Source organism: Wyeomyia smithii, chromosome 3, assembly GCF_029784165.1.
Source record: "Wyeomyia smithii strain HCP4-BCI-WySm-NY-G18 chromosome 3, ASM2978416v1, whole genome shotgun sequence".
Lineage (NCBI taxonomy): Eukaryota > Metazoa > Arthropoda > Insecta > Diptera > Culicidae > Wyeomyia > Wyeomyia smithii.
Window position 1 is genome coordinate 110,123,524 of NC_073696.1, and position 15,740 is coordinate 110,139,263.

At 37.9% G+C, this 15,740-nt stretch overlaps 1 protein-coding gene across 4 annotated transcripts in view; it reads right to left on the reverse strand.

Annotated features, from left to right (window-relative positions):
- Positions 1-15,740, reverse strand: part of LOC129726552 (AF4/FMR2 family member lilli) — a 183,494-nt gene that overhangs the window by 6,738 nt on the left and 161,016 nt on the right. For 3 of the 4 annotated variants that reach the window (XR_008728357.1, XM_055683402.1, XM_055683404.1), the window contains 6 exons: positions 7,894-8,046; positions 7,433-7,652; positions 7,170-7,203; positions 5,646-7,097; positions 5,368-5,584; positions 1,467-2,678 (listed from right to left, as the gene is read on the reverse strand). Coding sequence is in view for 3 of the 4 variants with exons in the window: in XM_055683402.1 (XP_055539377.1) it covers positions 1,467-2,678; positions 5,368-5,584; positions 5,646-7,097; positions 7,170-7,203; positions 7,433-7,652; positions 7,894-8,046 (3,288 nt within the window). In the remaining variant the exon portion in view is untranslated. The remainder of the gene's footprint in view (positions 1-1,466; positions 2,679-5,367; positions 5,585-5,645; positions 7,098-7,169; positions 7,204-7,432; positions 7,653-7,893; positions 8,047-15,740) is intronic. The other variant, XM_055683403.1, reaches the window with a different exon arrangement.

Consider the following 15,740-nt stretch of genomic DNA (forward strand, 5'->3'; position numbering starts at 1 on the left):
AAGTATTCGATCCGATGGGAAACTAAACAGTGAAGTCCCAGATTAGACTTTTATGCTGAAAAAAATCCGTTTTAGTGCTGAAAAGCCGTTTAAAAAAGAATCGTATCTCGATAAAAAAAATTCCCAGATTTTTTTTCAATTTTCACTGATATTCCCTGATCGAAAATGTAATTCCCTGATATTTCCTGATTTTCCAGGATTTCGCCACCCGATTAATTCATTTGTTTAATACAGCGGTTCTCAACCTTTTTTGTCCGCGTATATTTCATATCGATTGTACTCCCTGGCTTGGAGCGTTCTCGCAGAGTGGGAGAGAGTAGTGGTAGATCATGTTGTGGTAGTCTAATTCAGGATTAAAATTCAACTATCGTCGTTTGTTTGATTTCTACAGTCAGGTTCTAAGAGCAAAATTGAACAACAAATATAGTATTTGAAAAAAATTGCTTTATCCGCCATTACTGATTTTTCTTTCGCGTACCCCCTGAAGGCTTTCGAGTAACCCCAGGAGTACGCGTACCCCAGGTTTTTTTTTATTCTCGCTTATTTTCCGTCGGTCTAGTTCCGCCACCGTTGTTGTGCCAATCACCGACGCCCGGGGAGGCGACTCCACCCAGGACCCTAACTCACGACCCGTTTATTAACGGACCGGCGCCAACGGCTTTATTCCTCATGCGATGGAAGGCGTGATCCCAGAGATTTTTCGCCTCAGAAAATCTCCCGGTGTCGGCTAGGATTGAATCTAGACCAGTTGGGTTGGTTGTGAGCGGATCACGCCACCTCACAACCATCGACACCTATGTCGGCGGTGGGATTCGAACCCAAGCGACGAGCGTGGTTGGCAGAGACGTTACCAACCACGCTAGGCCCCCGCTACTACGTACCCCAGGTTGAGAACCACTGGTTTAATACAACCGGATTTATTTTTTGTTACAGATATTTCCAAATTTTCTTGGTAATGAGAGGAAAACCAATATTGGCGAACTCAATTCATTTTTTTGGAAGCGAGATAAAATTTACCAAACGAATTTCAGCACTCTCAAATTTAAAAGCAGTATAAAACTATGCATTTCAATTACTTAAATTGAGAAATATTATGCGCGGCGATGTACTGAACTCGAAAACTGTTTTTACATTTGTAAAAAAAATGGAAATAACATTTTATTTCAGTGATACTTCAGAATGTTGATGATTTTCATAATTCAATTTCAACAGCTAGCTTGTAAACGCGGAGCCTTTTTTGCGACTTAACGGATATTACCCGTTAGAGTGTCTCAAGTTAGTAACGTATGCTTAACTTAGCCTGGTACCCTTTACTTACCATAGATTAAACTTATGTAAATGAACATGATGGCAAATGTTTTTTCGATACTGTTTTTAAACCAAAATATGTGCAAAACCTAGAAATATCGAAGCACCAAAGCGAAAGCCACCCACGGTATGAAAACTACCTAAACTTTCCAACTTACCTGCGCATTAACATTGCGCGTTTTTCGTCGCTTATCCTTATAGGAGTTACTACCGGAGCTTAATGTGCGCTTCCGCCGACTGCCACCGCTCTCCGCCGGTCCTGACGGTAGTTGCTGCGATTGTGGCGCTGGTTGTGCAGTCACACCCAACTTTGCCAGAGAGGCGGTGGCAGACATCTTGCTGTCTTCACCCACATCGGGATATTCCTGCTTGATGAGGTGCTTAATGTTAAACGGTTTAGTGTTGGCGCCCGTACTGGAGCCAGCGGAATTGAAGAGTATTGCAGATTTGTCTTCCTTAATAGGATATGAAACGGCACTGCTTCCGTAATGTAGTTTCTCACTTTTCGTCGGTAACTTTTCATCGTACGTTAAATGTTGTTTGGCTGCGGGAATTTGTTTTTGTATGGGACCACTGCACCCAGAGGAGAGCGAGTTGGTAGAGGCATTGTTAAGGTGGTGAACTGAAAACGAAGGAGATGCCCCATCTCTGTGATATTCTCGTGAACGTTCGCGCGATTGATGCTCACTGGCATTACTATTACTCCGATGCCGACCATTTTCCAATTGTAGTACCGAGTCATTAGCCGGGAGCTTGTAATCTACAACCTCGGGCAGTTTGCAGTTGGTGGATGAGGAAGATTTGTCGTCGATAGATCGCTGGACACTCGTATCAAAGTAGTTAACGGCGATGGAATTACGACGTTTTTTCTTCTCGTAAGGGCTTTTGCTCTTGTTTCGAGCGGAGGCACTGCGCTGGGCACTGTAACTTTCGTTCGCTTTAGCCAACTGTTGCTTGGCTGGCGGCGGCGGTGGTATCTTGAGCAGTCGACTCAAGTCGATACGGCAGATGAGAGAGATGTTCAGTAAGGCAGTTCTGGCGGGTGATAAAAGCACTTTTTCCACGACGGATGACGCTGTCGATAATGATGATGTGTTACTGTGGCGATTGTCGGCGCCAGCAGGGACAGTAGTAGCACTTAGTGGCGGAGTGATAACACGCGAGTGATCCGATTGTGGCACGGACAAATGGTGCATCTTAGAGTTGGGAGTGGTCCTGATGGTGGTTTGAATCGAAGATGCTTTCGAAGTGTGCACTTCTTCGATCACCACCTGGCCTTTACCTTTGCCCCCTTTCGCGCCACCTTCCTTGGAGAAGAGCTTCCTCAGGGTGTCCTTTTTGTTTTTATCACTCTTGATTTTGTTGATTTTCTAAAATAAATAGACAATGTGTCTTAGCAAACTTCAATATCATTTCGCATATTTCTTAAGAAGATCAAGTTTTCAAAAATATACAAATAAGTTAGACAGGGTGGCGAAAAAAATTTCAAAATCAAATTCCCTGATTTTTCCCTGAAACACACTAAAGTCGCTTTTAACGCGGGGGATACTTGCCGCGTAAAAAAACAGCGTAAAAAAACCGCGTAAATTCCGGAATCCGCGTAAAAAAAACCGCTTAAATTCCGGAATCCACGTAAAAAAAACCGCGTAAAAAGCGACCTTAGTGTATAACAATAATTTCCCTGATATTTTTCAGTATTCGGCACGAAAAAGTGCAGATGAACGCAACTCTAAGATCTCAGTGGAAAAGGAACTTGATCAGATATAAAACTGAACGTCAGCCACCCTGAATAATACTTTTAAATAAAAAAAATACAGTTTTTGCGCTAGAGAGCGGTTCAAAAAAGAACCGCGTATCGGTTGAATAATTTTCCCTGATTGTTTTCCAGTTTCCCCTAATATTCCCTGATTTACCTGATCGAAAAATGAAATCCCTTATATAGTTTATATTTACATGGTAGCCTTGCAGAGAATAGTTCTCAAATGGTATATGCAGTAGGGTGGGGAATCGTTATATGGAAAAAACGAAACTTGGTAGCAGAAAGCCAGAACCAAGTTTTTTTTGTTCTATTTGGGGCCTCAAACAACCCTAAATTTATCGGAAGTCGATTGGTTTAGTCTCCGCTTGGCGCATTGCATTTCAAATTTATATGGAGATTTGTATGGAAAAACCAACGTTTTTGCATTTTCCATTCTAAAAAGCTCAAAGTGGCTCAAACCATAGGTTTCATGACTTCAAATGGTAGGTTTTTTGATGCCCAACAACTTGGCCGAAGACATCAAAGAGCTAGGGTGTCTCAAAAAAATACTGGAGCTGTTCAAAGTTGAGTATGTCGAAATTTATGTTGCAAATCATTTTTTCTGCCAACACTGCTAGTGTACCGGCGTTAGTCAGATTTCCATCAGAAGTTACCTCTGAAACACGTTGTAGATTCTACCTACGCCTAGAATATTGAACTGAATTCGTATGTTTGATCCAGCTGAGTGTATGAACTCGTTACGACAAGTTATTTCTTATGGAAATCCTACTGACGCCGGTACATTGGTAATGTTGGCAGAAAACAAGATTTTTTGCATTTAAATCGACATACTCAACTTTGAACAGCTATAGCTCTCCTTAGGGTCATCTTAGCTCTTCAGTGCCTTCTGCAAAGTTGTTAGGCATCTAAAATACTTTACTTTTACATAATGTAGTGCATTATTAGATCGTTATTAAGCACTATAGAAAGGTAAATGCAAAAAAGTATGTTTTCCCATATAAATTTTCATACAAATTTGAATAGCAATGCGATAAGCGGAGACAAAACCAATCGACTTCCGGTAAGTTTAGGATTGTTTGGGGCCCCAGAAGGAACCAAAAAAACTTGGTTCTGGAAACTCGATCATTTTTCCCCACCCTAATATGCAGTCATACCTCGATATAAGACAATTTTAGTTTTATTTTCGTTACGTTATATCGAGTTACGTTATATTGAAGCAAAACATTTTTTTTTTTTAATTTATGCAAGGATGATTATACTCAAAGATGCGCGAAAACCTATTTTCCATAACCTATCAGTATCCTTCTAATGCCCATTTAGAAATATTTTCAGAGGCAGAATATTTTTTTTTTCAATTGATACAAAATATCACTCAAAGATGCGTGAAAACCTATTTCCCATCACCTATCAGTATTTTTAAACCATTCTTATGCCCATTTAGGACAATTTTCAACAAGCAAAAAAAAAATTTTAATTGATGCAAGACTGACTGATGGTTACTCAAAGATGCGCGAAGACCTATCTCTCACCACCTATCAATATTTTTAAACCTTTCTTATGCCAATTTAGAGAAAATTTCAACAAGCAAAAAAACAATTTTTTTTTTAATTGATGCAAGACTGTGAATTGTTACTAAAGGATGCGTGAAAATCTACTTCCCATCACCTATTAGTATTTTTAAACCGTTCTTATGCCCATTTAGGACAATTTTTGCATTAGTTTCATTGGTTTCAAAACTTACTACGAACATTTTTTTGAAGCAAGTTATACCCCAAAAACAGTTGCTGTATCATTTATTTTCAATTTCAATACATCTTAAAAAGTTACGTTATATCGAGGTAAAAGTTACGTTGTATCGAGGTTGCCTTATATCGCGGTACGACTGTATACTTTTTTAGAAAATGATCTATTCATAAATAGTAGAATAGTGTAATTTGTGTAACTTGCATGATCTATCCCGCGATAAAAAAAAGTAATATTTTAGTTGAAACTTTTTCGAACGGGGTTTCAGCGAAATGCCAACTTGAAGTTATCGTTATTAATCTATCTTTATTCATGGTCGTTACAAACAACACAATACAAAAAAGGATAAAAATATCCAAAAATCCGTGGAGTTTGAAAACAACGGATGAGTAAAACCGTTGTCTGGCGACAACCCGAGTAATGCGTATTAATTTAGGAATACGTGCAAAAAAATGTTATTTCAAGAAATCGTGTAAAAGTTATATTATTTTGAAAATTGGTGTGAAAGGGAAGTTAAACTAATGCCGTGCAACTATTCTTTAGCATCAATACCATACCTTCTCTCGTCGAACTCCTCCATCGCTAGCACTGCCCGAGTCGCTAAGTGATCGTCCCAGATCATCATCATCATCGTCGTCATCGTCGATCGAGGCGGACGTAGAGGTGGATGTTTTTCTTGGCATCACCTTTGAAACGGACGACGGTTGACTGTTGCATGTCAAAATCGGCATGAATGGTGGTGACGTTAGCGGAGTTCTTCGGGGCGAAGATAAACTGAAAATATTTGCAGGATTAATGCTCTGATTCAAGTAGCTATAATAAAATCAACGCTTACTTGTCGTTACTGTCGGATGAAAGTGGGTCAGTTCCTGTAGGCTTCGGCGGGAGCAACAAACTTGCAACACCCTTCGTAGAACTACCATCGAAGCATTTTGATTTGTCGGGACTTTTGATTTTATCCTCCAGCTCACTGTTTCCAACGTTGCTGTCTCTAGCCGGCTCAGAATCGGAATCATCAGTAGTAGAGAGTACTTCCTTACTGGTAAATTTTCGATTAGCTCTGGACGGTCGCCTTCGAGCAGCAGTTTCTTTAAGTGGTGTACTGGAGGCATCCTTTTTACTGGGCGTTGAAGCTACTGTCTTAGTGGAAGACATCGACAATCGACGTTTACTATTGCTACTGGCTACCGAGTCTGCGTCGGATTGTCTAGCACTCGAAGAACCAACAACAGACGAACCAGCAGGGGTCGCCGTTGAGTTCTTTTTTGGCCTACCTCTTTTAGCCTTTTTCTCTTTTTCAAAGGATTGCGAACGGCTCCTTCGCGAGCTGGAAAATCCGTCGTCATCACTACTACTTGACCCATCCCGTTCCCTTTCTTTGAAAGACTTGGTGACTTTGCGTATTCGCTTGACTTTATGTGTCACTTTTGGAGCAGCATTTGCCGTTACTGCACGTACTAACGCTGTCGCCTTCGATTCTACATTATTGTCTTCAATATCGGATATTCCCGATAAGGGTTGTATATTTTGGAGCTCTTTGACTTTACGTAGCGCACTACTAACTTCGTCCGACTCGATGCTATCGACCTGATCATTAGAATCCTTTTCAGAAGTTTTTTCTGGACTTTTGGCAGGGCTGGACATATCCATGTCGTCTTTCATATCACGTAACTTATTGAAATCTTGCAAAATGCTTCCACCAGAGCCACCATTTAGACCAGGTATTGCCGAAATCGGTGTCGCTGTGGGCATCCCACTGGCACTAAGCGAAGACGTACTGTTTTCACTAGGAAAAGGTTCCTGTTTTACAAAAACACCCTCCGGAATACTGCTACCATTGGATAAATGATCATCCTCCATCGGGGGAGGTTCGTTTTTAATAGCAGTTGGTGATGATCCCGGCATCAGGGGCGAATTGGAATTCTCATGCATTAATAGGTTCTGATTCGAGCCAGAATTATTAGAACCAGCCATCTGAGAGCCGACGTTGGTTTCATTTGGCACCTGTGATGGAAGAAAGTTCATCAACGACCAATCAATCGTAGATCGCTGAGGACTGCTAGCGCTTCCGGTGGCACCAGTCCCACTAGTAGGCACATTCCCCGGACCACTCGTTGGATTGACGCAGTTCGGTAAACCAGCGGCACTATTGGCTTTATTGCCGGTGTTCGAATCCTCACTGGACGACTCATCGCCGCTCTCGTTTGAGGAAGTATCACTAGAATTACGCTTCTTCTTATAGGCACCGTCATCACTGTCCGATCCATTTGGGTCATCTTCGCGAGCACTACAAATATATGTAATTTAAATTAGTTACAAACATTAGTGGTTATTTTGCAATTTTCAACCGTATGCTTACCCTATTGGTTTAAACATTGCGGGAAACGTGTCCACTGCATTCAATTGACCAACGATAATAATTGCAAGCATAAAAGAAAATGACGGAAAATATAGGTAAAATATCGATTAAAACCAGATAATCAATTATGCATTAAGAAGTCACAACCGTTGGCACAGCAAACCGAAGCACATACTAATTTTGCATGGTCCGGGTCGCACTTGGAAACATTCGTAATGTCTATCACATATTTGCACGGAAAGTTCACAGAAACTGATACTTACGTGGTGTCTTGAACGAGGGTTGTTTCATCAGCACAGGTGGAGGTGCATATTTGTGGTGTGGCATGTTGGGATTGTTAAAGCTAAACTTGCTCTCTAGTTCTTTCCGGGGCGTTGCACCGATTTCCGTCAGAGGCGTACCCACGTTTAAAGTTTTGATCTCGCTCAGAATTTTCTCTACATTACCGGTACTTTGTTTCGGCGTCAGTCTATCACTTGGGCTCTGCGGGAATAAAAATTCGAGAGTGAATGTTAGTGAATTTAGTTTCGACTGGACATCGCAAACCGAAGCTCAGCATTCCAATACATCGAGAAAACGAATCACAAAAAATTCACAATAAATGCAACATAAAGAAAATCGATCGTCATAGATTGGAATCATACGTGAGATTAGGAACGATACTTGGGATGCAAAGTTGAGGTTATGTAGAAACAAGCAAATTAACATAAAATCGGCAACTAACTACTCTAGAAGGCATTTTGGCGTTTGAAACCTGAGGAAAACGTCCGTTCGGTATTATATGCGAGTGTAACTTATCACCAATAGCTCCGGGACCGGAGGTAGAGCGGCCGTTCAACATCGACGTGGGCATCGAAGAGAGTGCTTTTGGGTGCCCCTGAAAGAAAATTGGGAAAATGGACGATTAAATACATTTAACTTGTACCAAATAGATGTGTTTCAAAAATACGGCCAATGACACACACACATCGTAACCCAGTGCTGATCAATATGAGCTAATAAAATTAAACGGTTGATTATTAACCCATTCCCGGCGGAGAGGAATCAGATTTTACCTCAAAAAATTACCTTTTTTATGGGGGGGATTTGTTAGTAGCTTAAGTATTTATGATAAATATTAGTAAATAATGAGTATGTGTGTCCAATCACAAATGGTGACTTCTCAACACTGTTAGAAATTTGTAATTTTAAATGTTAGGATTTGTTTGCTTTCGCAATTAGGACTTATCATTCGTAGGGATTTAAACCTACTTGTCAGAGAAGGGGAAGTAAACTTACAACTAACTTAATTGCTAACTTATTGGCTATAAAGAGAGCTTATCGTAGCAATTGAGGATTGCAACGATTTTTGTCGAAAATTGTTAATAATTTTATATGACATAGCTTCTAATGGTTCAACACCAGTAAGTCTATGTAATTCGAGTGTACCAAACCAAGGAGGACGCTTCAAAACCATTTCCAGAATTTTATTCTGAATCCTTTGGAGCGTTTTTTTCCTTGTTGAACAGCAACTTGACCAGATCGGTACAGCATAAAGCATTGCTGGTATAAAAATTTGTTTGTAAATCAAAAGTTTGTTCTTTAAACAAAGTTTAGAATTCCTGTTAATGAGAGGATATAAACATCTCGTTTATTTGATGCACTTGGCTGTATACTCTCAATGTGCTCTTTGAAAATAAGTTTTTTATCATAAATTAGTCCCAAGTACTTAACCTTGTCGGACCAACTTAAAATAACCCCATTCATCTTGACAACGTGATTATTGTTTGGCTTGTTGAAAGAAGCCCTAGGCTTATGCGGAAAAATTATCATTTGAGTTTTAGAAGCATTGGGAGAGATTTTCCACTTTTGCAATTAGGAAGAAAAAATATCTAAACTTTTCTGCAATCGACTGCATATGACACGAAGACTTTTTCCTTTTACGGAAATGCTTGTGCCATCGCAGAACAATGACTTTGTGCATCCTGGAGGCAAATCAGGAAGATCTGAAGTGAATATGTTGTACAGGACTGGACCCAAGACTGAACCTTGAGGTACACCTGCTCTGACAGGAAATCTATCAGATTTTGAATTCTGATAGACAACCTGCAGAGTTCGATCAGTAAGATAATTTTTTAAAATTTTGATTAGGAAAATTGGAAAATTAAAAGTTTGCAATTTCGCAATCAAACCTTTATGCCAAACACTGTCGAATGCTTTTTCTATATCTAAAAGAGCAGCTCCAGTGGAATAACCTTCAGATTTGTTAGCTCGTATCATATAAGTAACTCGGAGCAATTGATGAGTTGTGGAATGCCCATGGCGAAATCCAAACTGTTCATTTGCAAAAATTGAATTTTCGTTGATGTGTGACAGCATTCTGTTAAGAATAATTCTCTCAAACAGTTTACTTATTGAAGAAAGCAAACTGATTGGTCGATAACTTGAAACTTCTGCTGGGTTCTTATCCGGTTTTAAAATTGGAGTAATTTTTGCATTTTTCCATAATTTGGGAAAATATGCAATTTTGAAGCAGCAATTGAAAATTTTTACTAAAAATTCCTTTGTGCTTTCAGGGAGATGTTTGATTGGTATATTAAAGATTCCATCGTCACCAGGTGCTTTCATATTTTTGAAATTTTTAATAATTGATTTAATCCCATTCAAGTTAGTTTCAATTATTTCTGCAGGTAAAAAATTCTGGGAAGAAATTAAATCAAATTGACGTGTGACTTCATTTTCAATTGGACTCACAAAATTCAAATTTGAGTTATGAACACTCTCAAACTGCTGAGCAAGTCTTTGAGCCTTTTGTTCATTGGATACAAGAAAACGTTCACCATCTTTTAAAACTGAAATAGGCTTTGAAGGTTTCTTAAGAATCTTCGACAGCTTCTAAAAAGGTTTTGAATATGGTTTCAATTTTTCATTTTTAGTCTCAAAATTTTGATTTCTCAGAAGAGTAAATCTATGTTTAATCTCTTTCTGTAAATCTTTATAAATAGTTTTAAAAACAGGGTCACGAGAACGTTGATATTGACGTCTGCGGACATTTTTCAAACGAATTAGAAGTTGAAGATTTTCGTCAATTATTGGTGAATCGAATTTCACTTGAGCCTTTGGAACAGAATAATTCCTGGCATCAACAATTGCACATATTAATGCTTCCAAAGCGGAATCAATATTCACTTCGTTTTGCAAATCAAGCTCATTATTGAAATTTCTCTCAATATAATTTTTGTATCTTTCCCAATTAGCTTTGTTATAATTAAAAACAGAGCTCATAGGGTTTAAAACTGATTCATGTGATAAAGAAAAAGTTATTGGAAGATGGTCAGAATAAAAGTCAGCATGTGTGATCAAATCACTACATACATGACTTTGATCTGTTAGCACCAAATCAATTGTTGAAGGGTTTCTTACAGAAGAAAAGCATGTAGGACTATTCGGAGACAAAATAGAATAGTATCCTGAAGAACAATCATTGAATAAAATTTTGCCATTGGAATTACTTTGAGAATTATTCCATGAACGATGTTTAGCGTTAAAATCGCCGATTATGAAAAAAATTCGAACGATTTCTGGTGAGTTTTTGTAAATCACCTTTAAAAAAATTTTTGAGCTCGCGTGTGCATTGAAATGGTAAATATGCTGCGGCAATAAATAAAATCCCAAGTTCAGTTTGAACTTCAATTCCCAAAGTTTCAATAACTTTCGTCTCAAGATGGGAAAGAGCACGATGTTTGATTCGGCGATGAATAACAATTGCAACTCCACCGCCGGAACCCTGAATCCTATCATATCTATGAACCACGTAATTGGGATCATATTTTAATTTTATGTTAGGTTTCAAAAATGTTTCAGTAATAATTGCAATATGCACATTATTTACTGTTAAAAAATTGAAAAGCTCATTCTCATTGGCCTTCAATGAGCGAGCATTCCAATTTAATATTTTAATTGTTTTATTTAAAATCATTGCTAAATTTTAAATTAGAAACAATTTTAATAGTAAAATTTGTGCCTATTTGAATGGCTTCAAACATTGATTTTGCCTGCAACATGGCGTTCATAAGATCGAACATTGCCTGTTGCAAAAAAGAAAGTTTACCTGCCGTAATAGGCCCCAGGCAGTTGACATTAGAAAAAATATTTTCGGTAGCAATATTAGCTGGGGTAATAGGTGTACAATTATTTTCTAGCGTGTTTTGCTTACCCATATTAGCGGTTATTTTGGAACTACCAACATTAGGCGGTAGAATGTTCGAACTACCTGTAACCTGTGCATATGTTAAACGGGTATGCAAAGGAGTAGATAAACTATGCGTCACTGGTACGCTTGGAGAATTTTGTTTTGAAGTTTGTTTTGAATTTTGTTTACCTTGCCTTGCCTTAACAATTGCTAAACGGACTGGGCATTAATAAAAATGTGACATATGGTTGCCGTTACAATTCGCACAGCGAAAATTTTTACTCTCTTTCACAGGACATGTGTCCTTTTTGTGAGAAGAGTCTCCACAATTAAGCCTTTTTTGGTCCATGTTACAGAATTTGGAATCATGGCCATAACGTTGGCAATTACGGCATTGGGTGATATGCTTTTCACCTCCGCCATACTTCCTATAAATTTCCCACTTTACACGCACATTATACAAAGCATGTGCCTTTTCAAAAAATTTTAAGTTGTTAACCTCATTGCGGTTAAAATGAATTAAAAAATTAACAAGGGAAATTCCAGTTCTCTGACTGTTTTCGCCTCGTGATTTTTGTTTCATTAGAATTACTTGGGTAGGGGCTATGCCAAGTAATTCTGTTACAGTAAGTTTGATCTCATCAACGGTTTGATCGTTGGTGAGACCTTTCAAGACAACCTTGAACGGCTTGGCGTTCTTGGTGTCGTATGTAAAAAATTTGTACATCTTGTCAGTTAAATACTGAACAAGACGATCACGACCCTTTACTGAGTCGGCTAATAAGCGGCATTCACCTCTACGGCCAATCTGATAGGTAACTTTAACGTCAGAAACAAACGTTGAAAGTTCCTTTTTGAATATATTAAATTCAGAAGAAATAGTTACCACAATAGGTGGAACTTTCTCCTTTTTTAAAGATTTTATATTTTGTATAGTTTCATTATTAATAACTTCCATTTCACCAGCTTCTTGCTCAAGCAAAATATCAAAAGGATTGTCACTACAGACACTCGATGTGTCAGAAAGAGATGCCTCTCTTTTCCTCCCCGCAGCGATGCGAGGTTTCTTTTTCCGTCCAGCCATTTCAGGTGATACGAAAAAAGTTAAAACAAATGTTAAATTCAAAAGTAGGTAGTCTTGAGAAAGACTGATGGAAAATAACTTTCAGGTAGTCTTTAAAAGACACACTGACAAAACACAAACTTTGAAGCTATAGGCAGTCAAAGACCAGTCCACAAGCAACCGAAAAAACGTCTGATCTGTAGGACAGTTCAAGACGCACTCTCAAAAAATTACCTTCTAACTCGTATTATTCAGCAACTACATGTACAATTGACACAAACTGTATTGCATATTGTAGATCGATCTGTTCTCTAACCGTATTAAATAATTCCGTCGTTCAAAACTGCACGTATAATTGTAAGCCTCAATCAAAGTTTAGATGTCAGGTGATGCCATACATCATCACCCGTTGGGAATGGGTTAAATGAAGTAAACTTCTCGAAAAATATCCTAAAAACGAACGATTGAATTGCATTCCTAAATTAAAGACTTGAGGACTTTATGAGAAGATCAAGACAACACTTATCAATCTGCGTTTTACCCGGATAAGAAATCATTTCAAATAGTTCAAATAGTGCATGATACAGCAAAAGTTTCTTGTAAGACATGTAAGTTTAATCAAAGCAGAATTTATTCTTATTATCAAATGAGTATGTGAAAGAAAGCTTTACGTTTAAAATTTTGTAAGTCAACCATCATCAATCATCTAATGGTCATCAATTATCATCACCAAGATCAAGTGCACTTCAAAACAAATTATTTCAACACTGATTTGAAGTCATAAATAGAACAGAAGCAAAAACAGACAGCTTAATCAAATTGAATGGTAATTGACAATGGTTCAGTCTAAGGCACACACACACACATTGCACGATGCTCTCATATTGAAGAATGTCATTGACGATGATAATGGCAATAAGAACATTCGGTACAATGAAAATGATTCCTAGATAGATACGACACAAATTTTATGCTTGTATTGGTGCGATGCTAAAATATTTTTACACCTAGTTTAAACCTTTTAATTTATTTCTTTAACATTATGAATCATAAGTACCGTGCTTTTAAAATGTTTTGGAAATTAAAGTATATCAATAACCAAACCAATTTTTGAAAATTTTCTTTAATTTTTGTCAACTGCTGACCAATCGTTGATCAATTTAAAAAAAAACGCTGCGGCCATTATTTGTGCCAGCAAAATATAGAGACAACCATTTTGAAAAAACCTAAATTAATCCACCTAGCGGTCAGACTCAGCCTTTCTCATTCAAACTTATCATTTGTAAAAATAGATTCACATGAATGCTTAAATCCAAAAAGGTATATTCACTCTTCGGGTTCTAAAATATTGATGTTGTAATTAAAGTATAAAATATGAAATTTGACGTAATGTTAGTGCTTCAGAAATAGCGAAATATAAGAGATGACTCTTAATTTTGAACAATTTAATCACGAGCGATATCGGGAACGTTCAAATAGTACGATACCACATTTAAAACATGTTGAGGCCATATATATTGATCAAAGCAGCTATAGTGTTGAATAGTCTTTGAATTTCTTTTCTTTACAAAACTTTTAAACAGTATATCAAATTTTTATGAAGTTTGTTATTTGTAAGTTTGAGAAATGACTCGTTTGTATGACACTAGTTATGTTCAAATAAGTCGTGTAATACTTGAGATAATAGACTGTCGTTGTTTTACAAATTAAAACATAACGGTTGCTTAAGTTTGATTACAATCAAATGAAAAGGGAACGTATGGGGGAGCCAAACTTTGAAACCACGTGTTCAATCATAATTCATCAGTTAACCCTTAACTAACCCGTTTATCTGATATCAATATTGTTCAGATCGGTTGTGTAGTTTCTAAGATAATGAAGTTTCGTGATTTTCACATTTCAATACATTACAGACGAAGTTACAGTCCGATTACAGCAAAATTCAATAGGGTGTTATAAGGCAGCTAGACCTTCCATTTGACACTAATTTTGTAGAAATCGGCTCAACCATCTCTGAGAAAAGTGAGTGAGTTTATGTAGTCTTCGGAATATGTTCCATTTCATAGCTGGATTTCACATTTTTAAACATAACAGGAAAAGTAATAAACCGTTCGCAAAAAAAATCATTAGGGTCTTATGGGGCAACAAGACTTTCTATATGACACTGATGAGATTAAACAGTCTCCAGAACACGTTTGTTTCCATAACTTCTGAACCATATGTTCAATCTTCATAAAATTCAAAAGTTGAGGGTTTTTAGGTAGCCCGTTCATTTGAAACCAACTTTGTTCAAATCGGTTGTGTAGTTTCTGAGATATTGATGTTTCGTGATTTTTACATTTTGATACATAACCTCTAAACTAGAAATCAGATTACAATAAAATTCAATAGGGTCTTAAAGGGCAACTAGACCTTTCATTTGCAATTGATTTCATTAAAATCGATTCAGCCATCTCTGAGAAAATCGAGTGAGATTGGGAGAGCGTTACACACACATGCAGAAAATACGCAAGCTTAGGAGAATGACTGGAGAGCGACTGACGACTTTTCCCTCTCTTCACTCTAACAGCCTCATGCATGCGCTATTCATGAGAGCTCACATACAGCTACAGCTTAAACAAGGCAAAGAAACGGTGTTGTGTTGCGTACGACAGCTCATTCTTTCGCATGTATTTTATTCGTTCGGACATGACAGCCTAGTTTGCTCATTTTGAGGATGTCCTGTTCCTGTTGACAGCCTGCTGATCGGCTGCGGCTGTCGTCGACTTGCATTTTTTCGTTTCACCTTTTTCACAGGCCGGTGGCATATTGAATACAAAGCAAACCGTTTCCATTGTTGATATTATTCCCCACGTAAGAAAAAACGTGCTTCGCACCATCTCTCTTTCATTCTTTCATCGGCCTTACTGTCGTGATCATAATCACCTGACATCCCGCTCGGATTCGTGTTGAAGGATGTCGGAAGATTATAGGCTGTCATTTACGACAGCTTGGGAATACCAACACACATATGAAGATGAAAAATAACAGTCCGTATGGAGTTGCATGTGTACTGTCGTCAGTTGCTGTCGAACTGTTCACCAAACGTGTGGGGAGCAGTGAGAGCTGTGCAATACAATGAGAGCCGGATCAGTTGAAAATTTGCTGTCATTGTCTTGCAGTCATTTTCATAACACTGGGTATACGGCATTCGGCCTTTTTGAGCACTTTTATACCTTTAGTTTTTGCAGTGATTGCTATACCTTTCTAGGAGAAAGGCAAAAAGTGAACTTCAATCCCGAGCAAGGCCTCAAACATTGAAATAGTACAATATTAAATTTAAATGATGTTGAGGCCA